Source organism: Manis pentadactyla, chromosome 14 (genome assembly GCF_030020395.1).
Source record: "Manis pentadactyla isolate mManPen7 chromosome 14, mManPen7.hap1, whole genome shotgun sequence".
Lineage (NCBI taxonomy): Eukaryota > Metazoa > Chordata > Mammalia > Pholidota > Manidae > Manis > Manis pentadactyla.
The window spans coordinates 8,290,928-8,312,656 of NC_080032.1; the positions used below are offsets into that span (position 1 = coordinate 8,290,928).

General features: G+C 45.9%; 1 protein-coding gene across 3 annotated transcripts in view; it reads left to right on the plus strand.

The window, feature by feature from the left end:
• Positions 1 to 2,659: 2,659 nt before the first annotated feature.
• Positions 2,660 to 21,729, plus strand: part of AP1B1 (adaptor related protein complex 1 subunit beta 1) — a 55,566-nt gene continuing 36,496 nt past the window's right edge. For 2 of the 3 annotated variants that reach the window (XM_057492277.1, XM_057492279.1), the window contains exons 1-3: positions 2,660 to 2,815; positions 18,379 to 18,441; positions 21,414 to 21,519. In XM_057492277.1, coding sequence (XP_057348260.1) covers positions 18,405 to 18,441; positions 21,414 to 21,519 — 143 coding nt within the window. In that variant the 5' untranslated portion in view covers positions 2,660 to 2,815; positions 18,379 to 18,404. Of the gene's footprint in view, positions 2,876 to 18,378; positions 18,442 to 21,413; positions 21,520 to 21,729 lie in introns of all 3 variants that reach the window. The other variant, XM_057492278.1, reaches the window with a different exon arrangement.

Below are 21,729 nucleotides of genomic sequence, written 5' to 3' on the forward strand. Positions count from 1 at the left end.
TCGTTTCTCTCTCCCAAAGGTCAAGGTGGGCTTGGCCATCACTGGCTCTGCTCTACCTGTCCTGGAGCAACAGGCTCCTCCTGAGCCCCCGGGTCTCAGAAAGCCAGGGCAGGCTGCACACACCCCAGGTAGGACTGTTCTGGCCACAGCTGTCAGTGATGGTGCGTGTGACTCAGGCAGTGTGGTCCCCTGGGTTTGGTGGTGAAGGTGGAAAGGGAAGCCCCTCAAAGGCCCCCACCTTCCCACACTTCCGGCTTCTACCTCTGCAAGCTGTAAGTATCCAGCCTCTGTCATTGAGATGTGAGTCCTCTTATTAATATTATTGTTTTTAGCTCTCCTGTCAGTCCAAGCTGTGGGAGAGGAGGCCTAGTCTCACAGGGAAGTGGGGGAAAAATTGGCTCTGTCCACTGGCCTGTTTTCTCATTTCTACTTGGGGACAGCCTGTGAACCTCAAATTGTTGGTAAAGTTCAGTAAGTTAATGTGTAGAAGAGCCCAGTGCAGTGCTGTTTCATGGTAACTATTAGTAGTAGTAATATCATCTTTCACAGTTCAGGCTGGTTGTCACCTCTTCCAGAAAGCCTTCCCTGGTTTTCCCAGGGTGAATTTGGTGCTGAGTATCCTGTTCATTCCTAGTCCTTCAGCGATAGTATAATTGTCCCTTCATTTGTCTCCAACATTTAACAGTGGCCCCAAGGAGAAGTTGTGCCACCTCTTGTTCACTGTTATGTCCCCAATGTGGTTGGCTCAGGAAGGAGTGACAAATATATTTTAGGTAAATGGGTGGGACTTATACAGGCATGTGTCCTAGGGTTCTGGGACCAAGCCCTCAGCTCTGCCATTCACACCTTATTTGACTTAGCTCTTGGAGTTCCAGTTCCCTGCCAGATAAAATGGGGCTGATGTGAGGAGCAAATGAGAGCCTCTGCACACCACCTGGCATACAATAGGTGCTCCATAAATATTCCTTGTTGTTCTGCATTCCAGATTCAGTGCCCCCCACTTGTCCAAGCCTCTCCCAGGGCCCCCAACCCAGGGGAGCGTCAGTTGCTGCTCCGGACTCCCATAGACCCCAGTGCCTCCCCTTTCACGGCACCAGTCACTTTTGTGTCTCCAGACAAATTGTAGGTTCAGCAAGGGCAGAGCCTTTGCTTCACCCATGACTGTCCAACACCCAGCCCAGGGCCTGTTTCAGAGCAGGAGCTTGGGAAATGCTTTCTGAAGGACCCAGATGCCTGGTTCTCTTGCCTTCCTGCCTCTGCACTGTTGTCCCTGGGTTGCCTTTTCTTTCTGTCCCAGCCTATGCAACTTTGTTTTTATTGTGCAAGTCCTAGCACAAATGCCAGCTTCCCCAGGATGTCCTTCCTGAGCAGACTGACGCTGTGACTTCTGTCTCCCTGGAAAGCTTAAAGCTCTGACTGTTTCTATCACCAACTTGCCACTTTCACATAAGCTCTCCAGCTTGGTACCTTTAGGTTTGTTGGTTGTTTTGTTGGATACTTCTCTTTTCATGTTAAATTCCCAGTGAAATTTTGTTTTCTAGTGAGGCTGATGGCATTTGCCAGCATTTCTCATCAGGGAAAGCTAGTTCCTTTAGACAGGTATGCATAGCATGTGGAACATGGTATGTACATATACAATCATTCTATTTGTTTCCTGTCTACTTCAGAAATGGATTTTAAAATGAAATGAGGTTGTAAATTTAGTTAATGGTATTATACCAATGCCGAATTCCTGCTTTTGATATTATACTACCAATATATAAAATGTCACCATTGAGGAAAGCTGTATGAAGGGTACATGAGTACATGTACTATTTTTGCAATTTCCAGTAAGTCTATAACTATTTCAAAATAAAATAATTTATGAAAAAGATGAGGCTGATTAAACATATTAAACCACATTAAGTATTAAAACAATACCTACATTAGATGGGACATACAGACTTTGCTGTGCAAGCTTATTTCAATTTTTATAACATTAAAAGACTGGTAACAATCTAAGTGTATGACTATTGTTTTTTGAGAAGAGCACCATATAGAAATGGATTTGTGGTATTTATGTATTATGCTTTTTTATGTATTTATTGTTTTATGAAAGTTTTTCCAATATCGTGTTGAGTTAAAAATATTAAATGATATATCAAGCCTGGGAGGATATTCATTCAAATGCTAAAACTCATTGTCTCAGGGTGGTGGGTGCAGGTGATTTTTTACCTTTCCGCTTACTATATATTTCCATTTCTTTGCAATGCAAATATTATTTGTCCAGTAAAGCATTTTTCAAGAGTAGCGAGGAAATAATATTTTTAAGAGAAGGATCAGAAATTATCTTTAAAAAGGAGAAAGTTAGTAGTACCAGTATCAGGGGTGAGGTGACCATAGGAATTGATGTCCTGGCAGATCCAGCAGAAGGGGGAATGGGACATTATGAAGTTCTTGGACCTCAAAGTTTCTATGACCTTTCCATCTCCACCACGTTAAATTAGCGATTAGCTAATCTTTTTAAACACTCTACGGGTGACAGTTGAGAAGCGGAGCCGGGGCTGGGGAGGGGTTAATCCCGGTTGGTTCCCGTCCCGCCCGTTCCCGGCCCCGCCTTTCGGGCACCACCCCCGCCCGGGTTGCACCCTTGACTCCGCCCCTTGGTCGTGCGTCCGCCGGAAGTGCCCGCGCGCGGGCAGCTTGCTTCCGCCCGGCAGGTGACAGCCGTGGGGCTCCGAGCGGCCGGCGGTACAGACGCATCGGGAAGCAGGAGGACGAGGCCGCAGACGTCTTGCTGCCGAGCCGAGCCGCCTGGAGCCGTTCCGACTTGAGGGTGAGGAAACTGGGAGTCCGGCAAGGCAGAAGAAGAGGGGCGGGGAGCCCGTGGTCCGAGGTGAGGGGTTTGCGGGGTCAGAGGTCACAGAGAGGACGAGGCGCCGAAGGGGCGAGACGGGCCTCCCAGCCCCGGAGTGGGCAGAAGGGCTGCGGGTTCATTCATTCGCGAGCACTTGGCCGCCGGCCTGCTCCCAGCCGCCCCGAGTGCGCAGCCCTGCTGGAGTGCCCTCCCGCATAGACTCCTAGCCTAGGGCCGCGGGAAGCCCGCCCCGGCCCGAGGGGAAACTCCTCTTCGGTGCTGGTTCTCCCCTTCACATCCTGAGTCCTCCCCATCGTTCAGGGACTTACCTCTTCGCCAGGGTTCGAAAAGAAAAAAAAAATCAAGAAACGGCCTTTGCACCGCCCGTCCCAAGATAGGTTTGGACTTGGTCTGTCCCTTGGCCCCTCACGGACAGGTTAACTGGGGACACCAGTACTAATGCTAAAAATACTGACGAAAATGCTAGCTACTGGTTATTAAGCTCCTGCTGTGTACCAAGGCACTATGTCAAGCACTTTACTTATAATGCCACCTTTAAACTTCACAGCAGCCCTTTGAGGAAGCTACTGTTATCCTCATTTTATCCACGAGGAAACTGAGGCACAGAGAAGTTAGGTCACACATGTAAGATTAATCTGGTGGTATAGGCAGAGCCAGGACTCCTACCCAGGCTTTTAGGCGCCTGCAAAGTGCAGAGACGAGAGAAGCTGGAGCAAGGTTGAAGTGTAGGGGCTGTTTACCATCTTTAGCTGCCATTATATTTATTTGCATCTAGGTAAACATGCAGCCTTATTGCTTCTCATCTAATCTGTATAAGGGACATTCAATTCATTCTGTTTAGGATGAAACAACCCTGCAGGCTATTGCTATAAGTGATTACCTTTCGGAGCAAGGGTGGAAGTTTTTCTAACTGCTGGGAACTGTGAGACACAAAACAGGCTATCCGTGAAGCTAAATAAAGAATATTCAGAACCTCTCTTGAAAGTGGTTGAACTGCATTCCTTTTGGAGTAGAGGGACAACGGGAACCCTAGGGGATATTTTGGCCCTAGATTCTTGAAGACCATTCTCAAGGAAAAAGTTTGCGTCTCTCTGAGAAAAGTGCAGGCCCCGTGGCTTCTTGACTGGGGAGAGCACATCTTGCCTGGGAGATGGTGAGGCAGTTTGATAGCTGGAGAACTCGGCTGAGTCTGAGCCTTATTCCTTTGCAGACATTCACCTGCTCCAGTTCTGCCTCAGTTTCCCTGACAGCAGCATGAGAAAGACCTGCTGCCTTTCTACTCACTAGTGGATGTTATAAGTTAATGAACCTGTGAAGGTTTCCACATGCTTCTGAAGAAAGCTGTGATATAAATGTTACTGTTGTACCTTTTTTTTTTTGACGCTATGATCCATTCTCCTTCCACTGAATTCACAGAAACTTAATATTTTTACCTTAAACAATCCTTTCAAGGGATGGTTTGAGGTGAAGCGGCCTGTTGCAGATGGTGGAAACATGAGCAGAGCTCAGAGCATCTGGTGCCCTGTCCTGAGTTGAGCCCACCAGGCTCCTCCACTCCTTAGAAACTATCATGAAGAACAGCTTCAGTGTTTCTCAAAGAATCAGATCCCTGAGTGGTTGTGTAGAGATTATCTACTGAGTGTGGGCTGAGCAAAGGCTCACCCTGAGAAGCTTGAAGGGCTCAGAGGGATAAAGGGAAAAGCCCTCCTGGACTCTCCGTCAGTCAGACTTGGGTTCCGACCCCATCTCAGAGACTTCCTGGTAGCAACTTAGGCCAGGCCGCCTTGATCTTGGCTCTAAAACAATACTGACCCCCACTTTCCCACCACACCACCACTGGGGCGTATGGGAGTTAGATGAGGAAATTTGTGCAGAGCCTGCTTTGCTGTGATGGGCGCCTTGGCCCTACATGTCAGCCCTGCCTTGTGGGATGTTACTTCCTTCTGTAAACAGAGACTTTCATGTATTTAGGACGTCTCCCACCCTTCTGCTTTCACTTCCTAAAAGTGTTTTAGAACAAGTTCAGTCTGTTGGTCCTGCTGGCTTTGGGCTTGGACTTTCATCTTTTTTAGTCATCCCCTGAAACTTGCATTTCTGGACTGTTCACTTCCCAGAGATCCCCCACTCCTTGTACCAGCCTGACGTGCTGACAGTGGACAAACATGACTTGGGTATAGGTTTTGCACTTTGGTGTATTTCTGAAAGCTGAGGTGTATTTCTGTTACTTGTAGGTTTTTTTTTTTTCTGAATAGGTCTTTTTGTCTAAGATAGGTCACTGGTAAATTATCACAGCCTAGAAATGGCTTTTGTGTTCTTTTTCTCTTCACAGAGAGGAACAAATAACTCGAGAGAGAAAATGAGCAGTTGGGGAATCCTTAAAAAAATACCTGCTTGAATATCCATCAGTGGCTCTCATAACCTTCAGGCTGAAACTCACATTCCTTAGCGTGGCCCGCCAGGCATTTTAGGCCCTGACCCCTGCTTGGCCCTCCTGCCTCATCTTTCCTACTCCTCGCTTCCATTTCCTCCTGAGCTGTAGTCAAGCTCAGCTGCCTGCCAGTTCTGCAAGTCCCCACCCCCCGCCCCCGCTTTTTACCTGTGTCTTTGCTTTGTGCTGTTCTTCCTGCCTAAACCCCATTTCCTATCACACGCACCCCCTTTCTTTGCTGGAGCACTACCTGGTGCCTCCCATCTGGCCATCCCCCTCACCTTTCAGGCCTGTACTGCCTCGATGTCCTGTGGCTCCACTGATCACAAAGGATTGTCATTATCTGTTTACTTGGCTACCTTCTAAGTAAACAACTCTTATTCCTTGGAGAAGACTTGTCTTAACTATCTGTGTCTCCAGCACCTAGTGAAATGTCTGGCATTTGGTAGGTGCTCAGTAAATATTTGAGGAATGAATGGATATTGCATTGAATTGTTAGGATTCCTTGACTCCTAGGAAACCAAAACACTTGCCAGATGACCTCCTGTCCATCCTCATGTCACTCCAGGTATATAGGAAGAAATCTGACCAGTAGTGGGATTAAGTACTCTCAAACTACTGTTGCTACCACTCCTAGCTAGCCATCAGAGTGCTTCAGGGCCTCCAGTGACCTGGGCGTTGGGCAGCAGCAGGGAGGTGCTGGTGGTATCCACTCTCCCTGTGTAGTAGTAAGGGTGGCTAACATTTACTAAGTACTTGGTTGACTGGGTACTGCTGAGGGCGTTGTATGTATTGACCTGTCTTCGCCTCACAGACCTCTGAGGTATGAGACATTGTCATTTGCATTTTACAGTTATGATATCATTGTGTTGTTAAGTTGTGTAGATCCCTGAAAAGCCCCTGTCGTATCTGCTGTGGCATCCTTTCCTTTACCAACCCCATGTTCTTGGATTATCTCCTGTTATTTAATGGACCTGAGAAGGGGCTTGGCTGTGGTTCCAGACTTCCAAGCCTCAGGCTTTTTGGGTGGTTAACTTTGGGCTTGACCTTTGACCTCTATTAGAGGGTCTCAGTGAAGGTGGAAGGCCTCTTCTAGTTAAGATAAGAGTATTGTTGGTTGACTGGAGAATGGCCAGAGTTCATCATCGGCCAGCACGCATGCCTTAGTCACTGATCCCTCAAATTAACATCTTTGTGGACTTGAGCTGGAAAAAGGTGGATTTGGAAGTCAGCTCTCAAAAGCTTTAAAACCAACCCTTCAGAATTTATTTTCAGCACTAAAGGCATTTGTTACGGCCGAGCTCTTTAGAGGACTAGAATTCGGTTGGGTGGCTGGATGTTGAGATACTATGGACAGAGCCTTCATATGTCCAGCATTCATTCACTGACTATTTACTTAGCCCTGCTGTGTGCCTGGCACTGGGCTAAGGTGTGATGATAGGCAAACAAGCCGGTTTCTGCCCTCGGATTGCTTACTACATTCTAATGGAAGAGGGACACAAAGAAGTAGGAAACAAATGTAATAAGTTAAAAAACAGATAAGCCATGTGGGAAACAGAGGCACAGCAGCCAGCACCGGTTAAATGTAAGTCAGATCTCTGGGCTCCTGCTCAGAATCCTCTGGTGCCTCCCAGCTCCTCAGAGTAAAAGGCAGAGTCCTTACCTTGACCTGAAAGACCCTCTCCCTTTTCCTCTGCCCCCATGACCCACTGCCCCTCTATTTGCTCACTCAGATTGAGCCATATTGCCTTCCTGCTATTCTCCAAACAAGCCAGGCACACTCCTGGAAGTGTGTTCCCCAGACAGGGTCACCTGTCGCCTTCTTAAGGAACCTCTGTGCCTACCCCGGTTAAACTTCAACCTCCCATTGCCTATTATAACTCCCTATCCTCTTTCCCTGCTCTTGTTTTCTTCATAGCATTTATCACTATCTGAGAGATATTTTACTTACTTACTTGCTTAAAGTCCTCATCTGCGATTAGGATGTGTACTCCATAAAAGGAAGGATTTTTGTTTCATTCACTGCTGCATCACTAGCAGGTAGACCTGTTTATTGCATATGGGAGGTGCTCAGTAAACCTTTGAAGAGGAATACTTGGGGTAAGGACAGACAAATACTTGTAGGGTATTTACAGGGACAGTATCTTTCACATGATGTCATCTAAGCTGAGATATAAAGGATAAATTAGAGCAGCCAATCTAGAATTGGGATAGGACAGTCCAGGCAGAAGGAGCAGCAAGTGCAAAGGCAGTGAAGAGCGTGGCAGAGGAATACTGAGGAAGGCCTGTGGGCCAAGAGGGTTATAGGCCGAGGGAAGACCTAGCTGTGCTCACATCATAGCCTGTCAGAGCCCCCCAGGCCCTCCCCTAGTATTTGCATCCCACATCCCTCAGCTCTGCACATTCTCTGAGCCGGTGCCAGTGGGAGCAGGGACTGGTAATCTGTCCTCACTGAAGGAAGTGGTCTGAACATTTCTCCCATTGGAGATGTTGCTACCTAATCTTCTACCCTTTGCCCTTTTTCCTCTCTCTTATCATTTATTTACTTCCATTTATTGGCTGTAAAATGGGCCTAGAGGGTCTGACATTTTCAATTTTGATTTTGTCAAAATAGCTCGACAACCAGAATAGATGTATCTCTGATACTGATAAGCCTCATGACCGGGACTTTGGGAAGCTTCTCTTTAGCTGAGGTTGATTTTCAAAACATAAGATTTCCCAAAGAGGAATAAAATAAATATTTGAGTGCCATTTCCTAGTCACTCAAATATTTATTGAGCACCACTATTTGGTAGGTGCCAGTCTAGGAGCTAGGAGTACATTAGTGAACAAAATGGACAGATTCCTTGTCTTTGTGGAATTCACATTATGGAGAGAGAAAAAGACAATATAAATACATTTGATAACATGTTGGTGATAAGTGCTTTGAGGAAAAAGCAAAAGGAGGAAAGAAGCTTGGAAAGTGGTAGGCAGGGGGATTGGTTGGGGATGTGTAAGATTTTAAATAAAGTTGTCAGAGAAGGCCTCAGTGAAAACGTGATATTTGAATCAAGACTTAAAATTGGTGAGGGACTGAACCGTGAAGCCACCTAGAGATAAAGCCTCCCTGGCAAAGTGAACAGCTCGTGCAAAGGCCCTGAGGTGGAAATATGCTTGTTGTATTCAGGAATCAACAAAGAGGCCCATATGGCTGGAATGGAGAGAGTGATGGGGAGAAGAGTGGGAGAAGAGTTCAAACAAGTAGGGTGAAGAGGGTGTGTATGTGTGAGACAGAAAGGGGTGTGCATCTCATACAAGGCCTTAACAGGCCACAAGTCCATATCAGGGACTTTGGCTTTTACTCTGAGTGAGATGGAACCATTGGAGGGTTTTGGGAGAGGGGTGCCACTGTCTGATTTAGACTGTGATGGGATGGTTCTGCCTGTTGCTGAGGGTTTGTCGGGAGCAGTGTGGAAGCAGCTTCGGTAGCAATCCCAATGGGAGGTGATGGTGGCCTGGGCTTGGTGGTAGTGATGGAACTGCTGAGAAGCCACTTCATGGATTCTGGACTCATTTTGAAGGTGGACCAAATAGGATTTGCTGGTAGAGCTGATATGGAGAGCGTGTGTGTTGTCAAGGGTAACTAAGGTTTTTGGCTTGAGGACCTGTCAAAGATGGTGTTGGCAGTAACTAGATAATGAAGACTGCAGGATGAGCCAGTTGTGGATGGGGGGAATCAGGAGGTCAGTTTTTATCACGTTAAGTTTAAGCTGCCTGTTAGCCATATAGACATTCAAGTTCAAATGTTGATTAGGCAGTTTGGATATGTGAGCCAGGCGTTCATAGATAATACGTAGAGCCTTGGAACCGGATGGGGTCACCAAGAGGCGAGATAGTGTAGATGGAGAAGAGAAACGGTACCAGGCCTGAGCCCTGAGGCCCTCCAGTGTTGAAGGAGAAGGAGAGTGGGGAGAACCAATAAAGGAGACTGACTGAGCAAGGAGCAGGTGTCGGGGAAGGAGGGAAGGCAGAGCGCATGGCCTCTTTGAACCCAAGGAAAGGAAGTGTTTCAAGGAAAGGAGTGATCAGCAGTGTCAAATGTTCATCAGCATGAGGCTCATCATTTGACAGGATCACTGCAGCTTCTGCCAGCAGCATCTGACGCACTGTGGCATCCGAGAACATCGGTGAATCTTGTCCTTCCTTGGCTAGCCTCATCTACTCCTTTCCCTTCCAAGTCCTTGCTTTCACTCCAGCAGGGGGTCTCAGACTCCTGAACTCACATGCTTGTCTTAGCCCTGGATAAGTCACTCCGCTGTGTCTCTGATTCCTCACTTTAAAATGGGTTACCTTGAGAATTAAATGAGAAAGGGGCTGTGAATCACCCAGCACAGACCTGTACCCCAGCCAGTGTTGCTGGTAGCTTATTCTCAATTTGCTCTGTTATGCTGGCATCTTGTGGGTCTTCTCCATGTCACCCTTGCCCCCTCCCTTTCCAAATCTGACCCATCTTTTTATGTCCAGGCAAGCCCTCTTCAAATGTGAGGGCTCCCCTTCATGCTCTGCCAGTCTCAGAACCCTCCTCCTGAGTAGTGGTGGCAGTTATTTGGGAGGCATGATCCCTCTGCTGAGTATTCAGCTGCAGTCCTTTACCTGGCCTCTGAATCTGCAAGAGTCCAGGGGGAAAAGATTGTCCTTTGTCTACTGTGCATGTGCTCCTGTGTGGAGTGCAGTCCCAGTCTCAGAGCTGACGGTGTTCCACACTGTTACACGTGCTGAATTGGTGACTGGGAAACTTGGCCAGATCTTCAGAAAGTGTTCCCATTGTATAGGTGGAAAAACTGAGATCTCAAGCCTTGTCCTATAGCCTTTGGCCTCTCTTCATCTTGCTTAATTTAAGTATTGTTCAAAGAAGCCCCTGTTACTTTTTTTTCAAATCCAGAGAAACTTCTTTTTATTGACAGCATGTTTTTCACACATTACTGCTCGTAGATGGTTGAGAACTGCCATCTTATTCTAGAATTAGGTTTTGGAGACTCAGACTGATGTAAAACCATTTGCAAAAAAAATAACAAAAAAAACATTTGCATGTGGCATTTGCCTGCCTTTAGTTCCTTTGCATTTTGAGGCTTTAATTGCTAGTGGGTCTCAAGAGATTGACTTTGACTAATCAGTTTTCATCCAAATCCAAGGAGGCCCATAACAGCAGGCTCATCCAGACAGGCGTTTACTAGGTACATTACCAAACTTGACATTCATGTTGTCTAAGCTGGATGAGCTGGCCTTAAAATAACCTGTAATTCAACATTTGAGGGACTCTGCAGGGATGTGTGGCAATGTGTTTCATGTATCCTTTAGCCTGGAGTGTTAGTGTTTCTACCACAGCTTCATTCAGAGAGGAGGACAGAGTGGGATGTGTGGGGTCTCACACATGGGGCAAGGGTGGGGAGTACTGATGCTGCCATTTCCTAGCATGTGACTCCGACAAGTGCCTTGACCGATCTGGGCTTCAGTCCTCTTCTTTGAACTTGACATTATCAGTACCTTCTCCCAGATTACTCTGAAGATTAAACTTGAGGCTCTTTACATAGTGTCTGGCCCATAGTGCACATCCGTTTGTCATTACTGCTACACCTGCCACCTTTGTTCTGAATTCCATGCCAAGCCCGAAGAAGAACACGGCTTCTTTTCTCATAGTTATTGAACTGACTTGAAAGAGCCTGAGTTTGATGATTACACTGTCTCAGAGCGAAAGCCTAAAATCTGGTTTCTCTACTGCTGACTCACCTTTTAATCTTCAAGTTGGCCTTGCCTGCTTCCCTGCCTGGAAATGAACTTTAGTACTTAACCTATGCAGACCTTTTCCTCTTCTTTTTAAGAGGAGACCGTCAGGTGAGGAGTGGCCAGTAGAGTTACTGGGTGGTGAGTAGAATCAATGTCTCTGTTAAATTCTAAGCTGCATGGGGCAGAGACAATCCAGGGCATGGCATGGAGTAGGGGAACGTTTATGAAATGAATCAGTCTCTGCCCGTAGGACAGAACTGAAACAGCAAAACACGAGGGATAATCAAAGTTTGACTTTTCAGTTCAAATGAAGAAGAAATGGTGGCACCACCCTAGCCCCTTTCATTCACCCCTCCAAGCTTAGCTTAGTCTTGACTGCGCTTGAGCTAGCATGTACCTTGGAGCAGGTTGCTGAACAGCTGTTCATCAGACGAGGGTTTAGCAGTGACAGCTTCAGGCCTGAAGTTGGGAGCCACCAACACGGACTCTCAGGGATCAGTTTTCTGTGCCTGAATATCCTTGAACTCAGAGATGGGTCTCGGCAGCTGAATGAGCCCTAGCCAAATGTCTCTTCCCCTTTTCCTTTCCTTAAAGCTTCTCTGGCTGATCACACAACACTGGTTGTCTCCTTGTTAATTCACCGTGTGCTGATGATATTCTGGCACCACCAGCTTCACACCTCATCCAGTCACAGACCGTAAGCTGCTCTGACGTGAATCACTGCCCTGATAAAGTGCTTTCCCTGGCCATTGGCTGGCCATTTGGGGAATTGCTTGGCTTGTTAACTGTTTTCCTTCCTGCTGAAGACCTAATAAAGTTTGCTGGCCCTGGCTGTGTTCTTAATTTGTTTCTCTTTGTTCCCTTGGAAACGTCTTCTGTCATGCTCTGAGAATGATCATGCTCCCATTTCCTCGCGTTTGATGCCCAGGAAGAGCACTCTGTGGTGAGGCAAGGGGTTTCTCATCTAGCAGAGAACCAGAGAATGCAAGGTGGGGAGGGACTTTATCTGTCATTTAATAGATGGGTTTTCAAGCTTTGTCCCCTGAAACTGTGGCTTGTTTGAAGGGCCCCTGGAGAGGAGGATAGTTGGGCATAGTAGAATGAGCTGGGCTCTGAGCTCCCCACCCTTATGTCAGCCAGAGGCATTTCAGTTTTGTTTTAAACAGTTTAAAAGTGAGGGAGGCTTAAAGCCATTGGTCTGCTTGAATCCTCTTGTTTGACAATTTGAAAAAGTAAGGCCCAGAGATGGAGGGTTTTGCCAGGGTCGTACAGCTGTTGGTAGCTGACCTAGATTTCTTGGCAGCCATCTTGGCACTGGATCAGCCTTGCCATGTTTGTTGAAGGTTAACTGCAGAACCTTATGTTCTTGGTCTGCCCAGTCGTCGCTGTCTGGCACTCATCAGGGAGCCTTCTTGTTTTGATCTGTTATGGGCCCTTAATTTTGTAGCTTCTCTGGGAATCTGTCTTTTCATTCATTTTGTCAGCATACATTTGGTGAGCTCCTGGAATGTGCCAAGCATAGTGCCAGTCACTGAGCTGACAGCATTAAATAGGACAGATCCCAAATTAGACAGTGAGGATGACTATGGAGAAGTCCACAGTATGATTGAGTGAGATGTTGGGGAGCCTCTGCCTTCTGGGTCGGAGAAGGGGCAGTGGTGTTTGAGCCGAGACTGAAGGATGAGCACAGGGTGGGAACAGTGTTTCAGATAGATGTACCATTGTTTCCTAAATTACATTATATTTAAGAGAGGTGATACATTCACAGAATATAAAATTCCTGAGATATAAAGAGGTAAATGATGAAAGGTCAGTCTTTCACCCCATTTCTTGGTAAACCAGCTTCCTTTCCAGAAGAAACCACTGTTAACATTTCTTGTTGACCCTTTCAAGAAAAGCTGATGCATTTGCAAACACAGGTATTTATGTTTTATTAATTTTTGTATTTTTCTTTTTTAATAGAAATGGCAGTATAGTTTTGTGTCTTGCTTTTTTCACTTAATATCTTGGAGAGTGTTGCATACAAGCACATGTAGAACCCCCTCATTCTTTTCATGCTTGCGTGGTGTTCCATATGTCCGTGTGCTCCATGTAATTTGTTAAACCAGTCCTCTATGGAAGGATATTTAAGGTGCTTACAATGTTTTGCTATTACAAAGGATGCACCATGAATAACTGTATCTACATAGTTTTGTACAAAATGAATAAATTCCTAGAAGCAGACTTGCTGAGTCAAGGGGTAAGTATTTGTGCAGGTGATAGCTATGTGATCGCTGCGGAGCAGTTGAGGCTCAGCAGCATCAGATGAGGTGAGCATTCCCCCACGTCAGCGTGAACAGGGAGAGTTACACACTGGGGTCTTTACCAGTCCAGTGGCTGATGGGTGGTATTTCACTATAGTTTCAATGTCTATTTCTCTTTCTGAAAGTGAGCCCAAACCATTGTTCTTCATTGTCTGTAAACAGGCCACATCTTTTGTCATTATCCTATTTCTAGTCATTTTTTTTGTATTAAGGAAAATAGGTTTTTGTCTACAATGTGATACACAGTTTTATGTGTGTGTGTTTATCATATGTCTTTTTATTATTATTATGCTTTTGGACATGCAGGAAAACTTGATTTTTATGTAATGGAACCCATAGATCTTTTAAGACTTCTTGATTTTATGTCATGCTCAGAAAGGCTTTACTTCCTCTAGCTTATACAGTGTTCTGTTTTTCCTCTCCAGAATTAGATTTTTTCTTGTTCTTTGAAAAGTTTAATGTTTGTAGCATTTACAACAAGTGAAATGCTCAGCATTTAAGAGTACAGTTTGGCCAGTATCTGCATCAGGACACAGGTAGATCATTTCCATCACCCCTTGAGTTATTTTGTGCCCCAACCGAGAAGCATCCACTGATCTGACTCCTATCCCCGTAGGTTAGTTTTGCTTCTTCTGCTTCTTCCAGAATCTCATATAAATGGAAGCCCATGATATTTACGATATTTGTTTATACTTGTCGGTGTGGTTTCATTCTCACATTAACCCTGTCAGAAGGAATATGTGAAATAAGTAGAGCATCAGGTGGTGATGTCCCCATTTTCAAGAGGGGAATTGTAAAGAGGAAGTAAACTGTAGCTTCAGTTCAATGCTCTTTACTTTAAAAATTACAATTTGGAGACTTTGGAGAAAAGTTGAAATATAGTCATTGCTCATTTTCTTAAGTATTTTTTTATATAGTTAAATTCATTTTATTGGCTTAAAGCACAGAAGGATATTCTTTATCTCTTGTTCATAAAATTACATTTAGATATGTGAAGACTCAAACTTTTGAAAAATATTTAGGATTTTTTCCCCCTTAGATCTAACTCTAACTCCAGTGGCTAAAATCCCAAGTCTTTAGCTGGAAATTTTTAAGTGAGGTTTTCTCCCTTCCCTTTTCTTCCTAAGAGCTCATTTTTCCACTCTTAAATTATTACATTACATCTTTGTCCCTGGTCAGTGTGTCAGTGAGTCTCACCAAGAACTTCTTTATAATTCTAGAAAACAAGAGAAAACTACTCTTTATTTCCGGCTTTAGTACTCAGTTCTTTTTCTTTAAGCCTAGAGGCAGGAGAAAGCAGGCATGTCAGTAGGATTTTAAAAAAAGGATGAACAGGGACTGGTCCTGGAGATGTGCCTCAGAGTCGTGTGTGGGAAGGTAGATTTAAGGCCAGGACTGTAGGCGTGGCTCCTCAGAGACAAAACCGGTCTGTCCAGGTGCGCCACTCTCGTTGGCTTTGCCATCCCCTTGAGGTAATTCCTTGGTCTGTAAATGGTGAAATTGAGGGGTATTCCAGCCCAGAATGCTGCCTTCATAGCAAAAGTGACTCATTATATTGGCCAGAGCAGTTCTGAACCAAAAATTACCTCCAATTATTGCTTTTTCAAAATGTGCTCTGCCACTTCCAAAGATGGAATTCAAACCCTAAGCTTCTTTTTCTTGCCTAAATTGGCTGCCAGCTTTGCATTGTGACTCATGTACCTGATCAGATTCATCAAACAAAGTTTTAACTCTTTTGGCCTCTATTAGTAGGGATACAATGTATGGCAACAGCTGAGTAGTGCCAAGAAAAGCACACATCTTTCCTGTGGCAGCTGCAAGTCTGAGCTCCTTTAGGACTGTTTCCATCCCTGTAGAGAGAATGAAAAACATCTCTTGCACTGAAAACTAAGAGGTAACTGCAGAGAAACGACACAAGGAAATAGCCACCTTTAGTGGATCAACAAGGTGCAGTTGAACATAGAGGATGTAACCAGTAATATTGTAATATCCTGGTATGGTAATGGGGTAACTACGCTTATCATGGCAGGCATCTAGTAATGTGTATAATTATCAAGTCACTATTTTGTACATCTGAAACCAATGTAATATTGTATATAAATGTTATTCTAAATTTTTAAAAAAACTGATGCAGTTGATCTTTCACAGTGAAGTGAGGTTTTTTAAATCTGTGCTCTGGGGGGTCTTTGCAAAAGTGTTCTCACTTGTCCCACCTCCCCTTCCTCCTTGACTTTAATTTCCTGTATAAACAACTTTAGAGGGATACGATTTCTGCATCATCGGCCCCATCGGGCCCTCTGCAGAGGGATATGTGAAACAGATACTGCAGAGAAAGCAGCAGCCAGTGCCAAACACTGGGTGGCAGTTTAAGTTTGTGAGTAGTTGCTTAGGACCTGTAAAACGGTGAGTGTCTTCAAAAACTCAGTGCTATACAAGTGTCAGCAATTGTGGTTTGACTAACTGCTGCTCTGTGGCTTTTTTTAATCCCCCCAGAAGAGCAGCTTTACCACCCTTACCTCTGCCTGGGCAGTTGCATACAACACAGATCTGTCACCAGCAGGTTGTGTTCTGGGAATATAGAGCCCCAGATGTTGTGTTGTGCCCACAGATAAAGGGGAAAGTCCCTCTCAGCCTCATCTTCTGGAGAAGGGAGAATTTCTGGGCAGCACTGAAGTTAGACATCTAAGGTAGTTTTTGCTTTGTTCACTTTGATTTCCTTCTAGATTTAACACTGGAGGGGTTTATGTGTTACTTTCTGGGATTCTGTTGGCCTGTGGTTTTTAGTCCCTTTTGCCTTCATTCTTAGCCTAAACTTAACCTTGAGAAACGGGGTGCTCTCCTAATTTGATTATGTCTGTGACTTCCAAAGCCATGCAGTACTTTGCTGTGACAGAGATCCCATTATCTTGTTTACCTTTAGCACTCCAAAAAGAACCTCTAGGTTGGGGAGATTTCTCTGAGAAAGTGGCTTTATGAGTACTCAAAAGAAAATTATTTTTTAAGTAAGTAAACTGTAGAAACAAATGCTAAATAGTCACATCACAGAGCAGACTGAGGCTTCCTGGGTTTTCGGCATCTGCTTTTCAGCTCCTTCAACAACCATTAACTGAACACTGGCCCCACATGGAGCCCTGGGCCTGGCGTGAAGGCGGAGGATGTATGGAACTCAGGCCAGCGCGTGGGTCCTCCTTTGTAGATCTGTCTACAGCCCTGACTCCTGCTGCCAGGACCTGCAAGTTAGAGTCCCCCCGTGGGACCAGCGTCATCAGATGCAGTGGCCTCTTCTGCTTTTCCTGCAGCTCCTTCAGAAAAGTGCCATCACCCCTTTCCAATCTTGCAAAGCAAAAGGAAAGTAGAATTGTGCCTTTCTCTTTATACTGTTTTGTCAGCAAAGCCTTTATTCTAATGGGGATCCACAAAGGATTTAAGGCAGCCCCAGGACAGTACATATTTGTTTCCCACTGATTACTAAAGCAAAATCTGTGGGTGTCTCAGTTGGGGACAGCCCCACTACCATCCTGCTGTAAATACAAGCTTAGCCTGGAAAACACTGCTGGGCTGGAGAGAAGCTCTGCTGGCTCTGTGTCCAGAGACTGGTGATGATCCTTGCCCCCCTACATCCGACCCACCAGTAACCCTTACCTTGCACCCACAGTGATGAACTGGCAAGATAGTAATGGCTTATGTGTTGGAGCCTTTTCCATAGAGTCAATAGAAGGGACAAAGTGAGTGAGTTTTGAACATTCATATGTCTGTTTTTGTGGTTGTGTGATTTCTGTACCATGTGAAACTACAGGTAGAACTGGAAGGTTGCACTTGAAAGTCTCAGATTTTGGACTGAGTCCTTAGTCATTTTCAGGGCTCCATCCTCCCTCTCAGATGGGAGAAGCAGAATTTCCTCATTGATAAAGCATAGGTGCTGAGGACAGATTGCCCTGACATGGTCTCCAAATCCAGCCACTTAAGAGCCATGTGGCCTTGGGTAAGACTTAATATCCCTGAGCCTCAGTTTTCTCATCAGTAAAAGTGAGTTTAAAAATAGTTACCTTATTTGTAAGATTAAATAAGATAATGTATGTAAAGCCCCTGGGTGGAATAGGAGAGCTCAGTAAGTGATAACTCTTTAGTAAATGTTAGAACCACCCCAGGAGCCTCTGTCATATATCCAGGGTATTTGGTTCCTGTGTGGCTCCTTTTATCTCTCATCTGCTGGCCAAGAGGATCTGTTGGGGTTATTAGAGTATGTGCTCAGTAAATGTTTGTTGAATGAACGAGGGGACATGGGAGCTCTTTTTGTCCTGTTGGCCTAGAACAGCACTTCACATTGTGAGTTCTGCACTGGGAGATGTCTGTCCTGAGAGATGCTTTGAGAAAACTGGCCAGATAGATTTGGGGAATGCTATAGAGTCTTCAGTGTGTAGATTCTAGCCCTCTGTAGAGATGAATAGTGCATATCACTGTTAGAGAAGCTCAGAAAAGTTGGGGGAGAAGAAATCTCCCTAACTTTTCGAACTTGGCATTTTCCAAGCTCATTTGACTGGGTGGGGTAATGATAGTACCTCCTTGAAGCTGTGATGAGGCTTCACTGAGTTAACATGTGTGCAGCACTTAGAACAGTGCTGGGCAGAGTGAGCTCCACAGAGGGTGGCTGGAACTATGATTGTTAAGTGCCTTTGCATGTGTGGATTTCTGGAGTATTTAGCCATTTCCTTATGGATGGGCACTTAAGTTATTTCCAGTGGCACACTGCAGCAAAACCCTTATATCCTTGCGTAGGTATTTCCACAGGGGAGATTCCTAGAATTGCTGGGTCAAAGGATATGCACATTGAAAAATTGGATCCCTCTGAATTACGTTCCAAAATCGGATCAGCTGTGATCTAACATTTCATTCATAACCGGTAAAGAGTTAGCTTCTTATCTTTCCATACCACAGGTGTGCTAGATCCTTCTCTCTTCTCCTCCTACGCTCCATAACTGAAACTGAAATGGAATGTAATAGAAAGCCACCTCTCTTCTGTCTTGCAGACGCTGGCCCCAGATAAAGGACCAAAATGACTGACTCAAAATATTTCACCACGACCAAGAAAGGTACTATTTGTTTTCTTATGGGGTCTTGTCCTGCTCTTTCCCTGCTCAGCCCTCTGCTTGCTCCCTGCAGGGGGTGGGGAGTGTGGTGGGGGTGGAGGCCTGGAAGTGAGTGGGGGTGTTATCCAGAGCATCTTTAACCTTGTGGATCCAGAAAGTAGAAATGTTGATGGTATAAGGAATTGACCACTTCCTTTGGAACTCAAGAAAGGAAGAGCATTAGCTCCAAGTATAGAAAAAAGCCCTCTTTGGTTCCCCTTGGCTTAAAATTGTTAAATGTGATGTTTTTTCCTGGAGGAAAGAAAGCATACAATCCTATCAGCAACTCCACAGCTCCACAGTGGAATGTGTGTGCGTGGTCCCTATCCATGGGCACATGTTTAATGTGGTTAAAGTCAGAGTTTATATCCTGTTTTTCATTTGATATTATCATAAACATTTCCCCATGGTTCTAACAACTCAGCATCAGTCTACTGAGTTGCTGTGCTGAAATTTGCTAAGCTAGCCTTATGTTTTTGGATATTGTGGTTATTTCTGCTTTTTGGGAAGTGGAGGTTGTCGTAGTGGCTGACAAATGTGCTTTAACCCTGTAAGCATCTTTCTGACCTGCCCTTCCTTCCTCCCTCCTTACTTCCAAGTGAGATTGACACACGCCTGCCGACCAGATGAAGAGTCTGTTGCTGGCTCAGCTGAACCCTCCATCAGGCACTTCATTTATTAGCGCAGCCCATTTTTATTGAGCACCTTGCAAGTGCAGTGGAGGAGACAAACAGAGGTCCTGGACTGGCTCTGCTTGCGGTTGAGCAGAGAAGAGTCTTAAATAGTAGTTACACTCAAAGGCAGTGGGTGCTCTGATAAGAGGAGGGCAGGGGGCTGTGGGAGGTCCCTGGTGAAGCTAGCTAGATAAGGTGGTGTGGGGGAGGGTGGGGAGCAGGTGCTATGCCCATGGTACATTCAGCGAAAGGAGAGCAGTTGGGCACAAGTTACTGAAGAGTGTGATGGAAGGAAGATTGGAGAGGTGTGCAGGGTTCCGTGTGCAGGGCCTGGAGCGAGTGAACTCAATGCTGAGTATATTAGGGTGTCAGTGTGAGGTTTTTATGGGTTTTCTTTTGAAGAGAATGTCTGTAGAGGGTCCATATCTCATATCAGTGATGGTTTTAAGCAAAGGAAGCCCAGAAACAGATTCTAATAAAGGATTGAAGGAGGTAAAGCTAAGGAGAGGCAGGGAAACCACCAGTACCACAGCTACAGTGAGAAATGGTGGTACCCAAACAAGGAGCAGGGGTGGCACTGGGGCCAGACAGATCAGATGCCTTGCATTTGTTGAGGGGGTAGGCTCGGTGACTCATTGGGTTTGAGGCCCATTAGAGGAAGGAGACATTTCAGAAGTAGGCAGATCCCAAGTTCGTCACACTTCTTGGGGCTGAGGTGACTCAGGCCCAGATCCATCAGTTGATGGCCGGGTTATACTGATTCTGACCAAACAGTAAGCAAAGCAGGCAGCCTTGCAGCAAGGCCCAGGGTCAAAGTCATTGTGGTGTGGCAGATCCCACAGCAGAGACATGGCCCCCTTAGTCTCTTGGGAGGAAGGGCTGTGTGCTTTCAGCCCTACAGAGGCATGAGTTTGAACTGCAAGGTCTGCGGATCTTGTTGAGCAATATCCTCAGTGTGGCCTTAACCCGGGCTGTGCTGTGTGATTGTTCTTCATTAACCTTGTTTGCTGACTTTCATCTCAAGTTCTTTGCTGAGCTCCACATTGTTCAGTCATGATAAAAACGTGCTAGTTTTCTTTTGCTCACTGTAAATCCGTCTAGAGCTTCCTCAGCGCTTCCCCTCACATGACAGTCCCTGCTTCGTCCCACCCCAATAACTTGAGAGGGAATCTCAGGACTCTCCTACAAAAGAGGGGTCCAAGATAAGGGTCACGTGGTGAGTTAATGATAATAGCAGCCAGTTTTAATGCAGGCCACTGAGTACCAGGCACTGAGATGAGTATTTTACATCTGAGTATTAAATGAGAGAACTCAACAGTCCTGTCAAGGTAGAGAATACAGACAAGGAAGCGGGTTCTGAGAAGCAAAATGGTGGCCTCAGTCAGCCTGAGCATATGGGCTTTGGAACTGGCAGACCTGGTTTTGATTCTCGGCCCTGTCTCCCACCAGCCATGTGTCCTTGGGCAAGTTACCAAGCCTCTTACGGCCTCCCTTTGCCCATCTATAAAATGGGGGAAATGCAGAGCTGTGAGGATGAAATGAGAAGCACGGGAAGCAGTTAGTGTGGCATCTGCTTAAAGAAAAGTTCAGGGGATGCTGTCTCTCAATCTGTCACTGGGTCTCTCTGGGCCCTAAGCACCTCTCCATGGCAACCCTGTTTCCTCATTTTCTTTTCCAGATCATCAAGTTCTTAAGAACAGCTTATTATGTGTTTAAACCCTTGTGGGGCAGCTCAATTCCCATTTTCAGAGCTGAGCAACCACTTGTGGCTCAGGAAGTGAAACCCTGAGTGAGCTGTTTTAACTGGAGGTTCTAGAACAGAGGAAAGGCCAAGTATGGGAATCAAGCAACTTCCACGCCCTCCCTTCAAACCTTGCGTCCCAGACTCCATCCCGTGCTGCTGTGGGGGCTTTAAGTGTGGGTGGCTGAGGGGGACTGGGCTCTCCTCAGAATGCTGCTGACCGTCCGGCTGAGCAGGACCTGCCTTCCCACCTTTGTCTCCCTCAGAACCTCCGCAACTTGTACAGTTCCTCCCTCCTCAGCCCAGCGTGACCGCTGAGCCCCCGTCCTGATAATGCCTCTCCTTGCAGTTGTCCTTCTCTGCTGCCTGTCCCACCCCAGGCCAGGGACCTAAAGCTGCCCTCGGCTGGCAGCACAGCGTCATACATGCCTGCCTTCCTCCCATTCTTTTGGAAGTCAGGGGCTAGGAACTGCCTCCTGGCAGGGTGGGGATAGATTGCTCATACCTGCCTCCTTTTTTAGGGGAGATCTTCGAGCTGAAGGCAGAGCTCAACAGTGACAAGAAGGAGAAGAAGAAGGAGGCAGTGAAGAAAGTGATTGCATCGATGACTGTGGGCAAAGATGTCAGGTGTGCAGGAGTAGGCTGGGTGGCAGCCGGAGGCTTTATAGCTTGGGTCCAGTCCACATCTCTCAGTATCTCCAGAAATCCGTTTCTCCCCTCATACAGCTCCCTTCATGAACCCCCTTTCCAAACAGAAAGTTTTGTCAAGGGGAGGTCACCTGCTCAGATGCTGCTGGGGTCAGGTAGGAATGGAGTGAGAGAAATAGACTAGGCGAA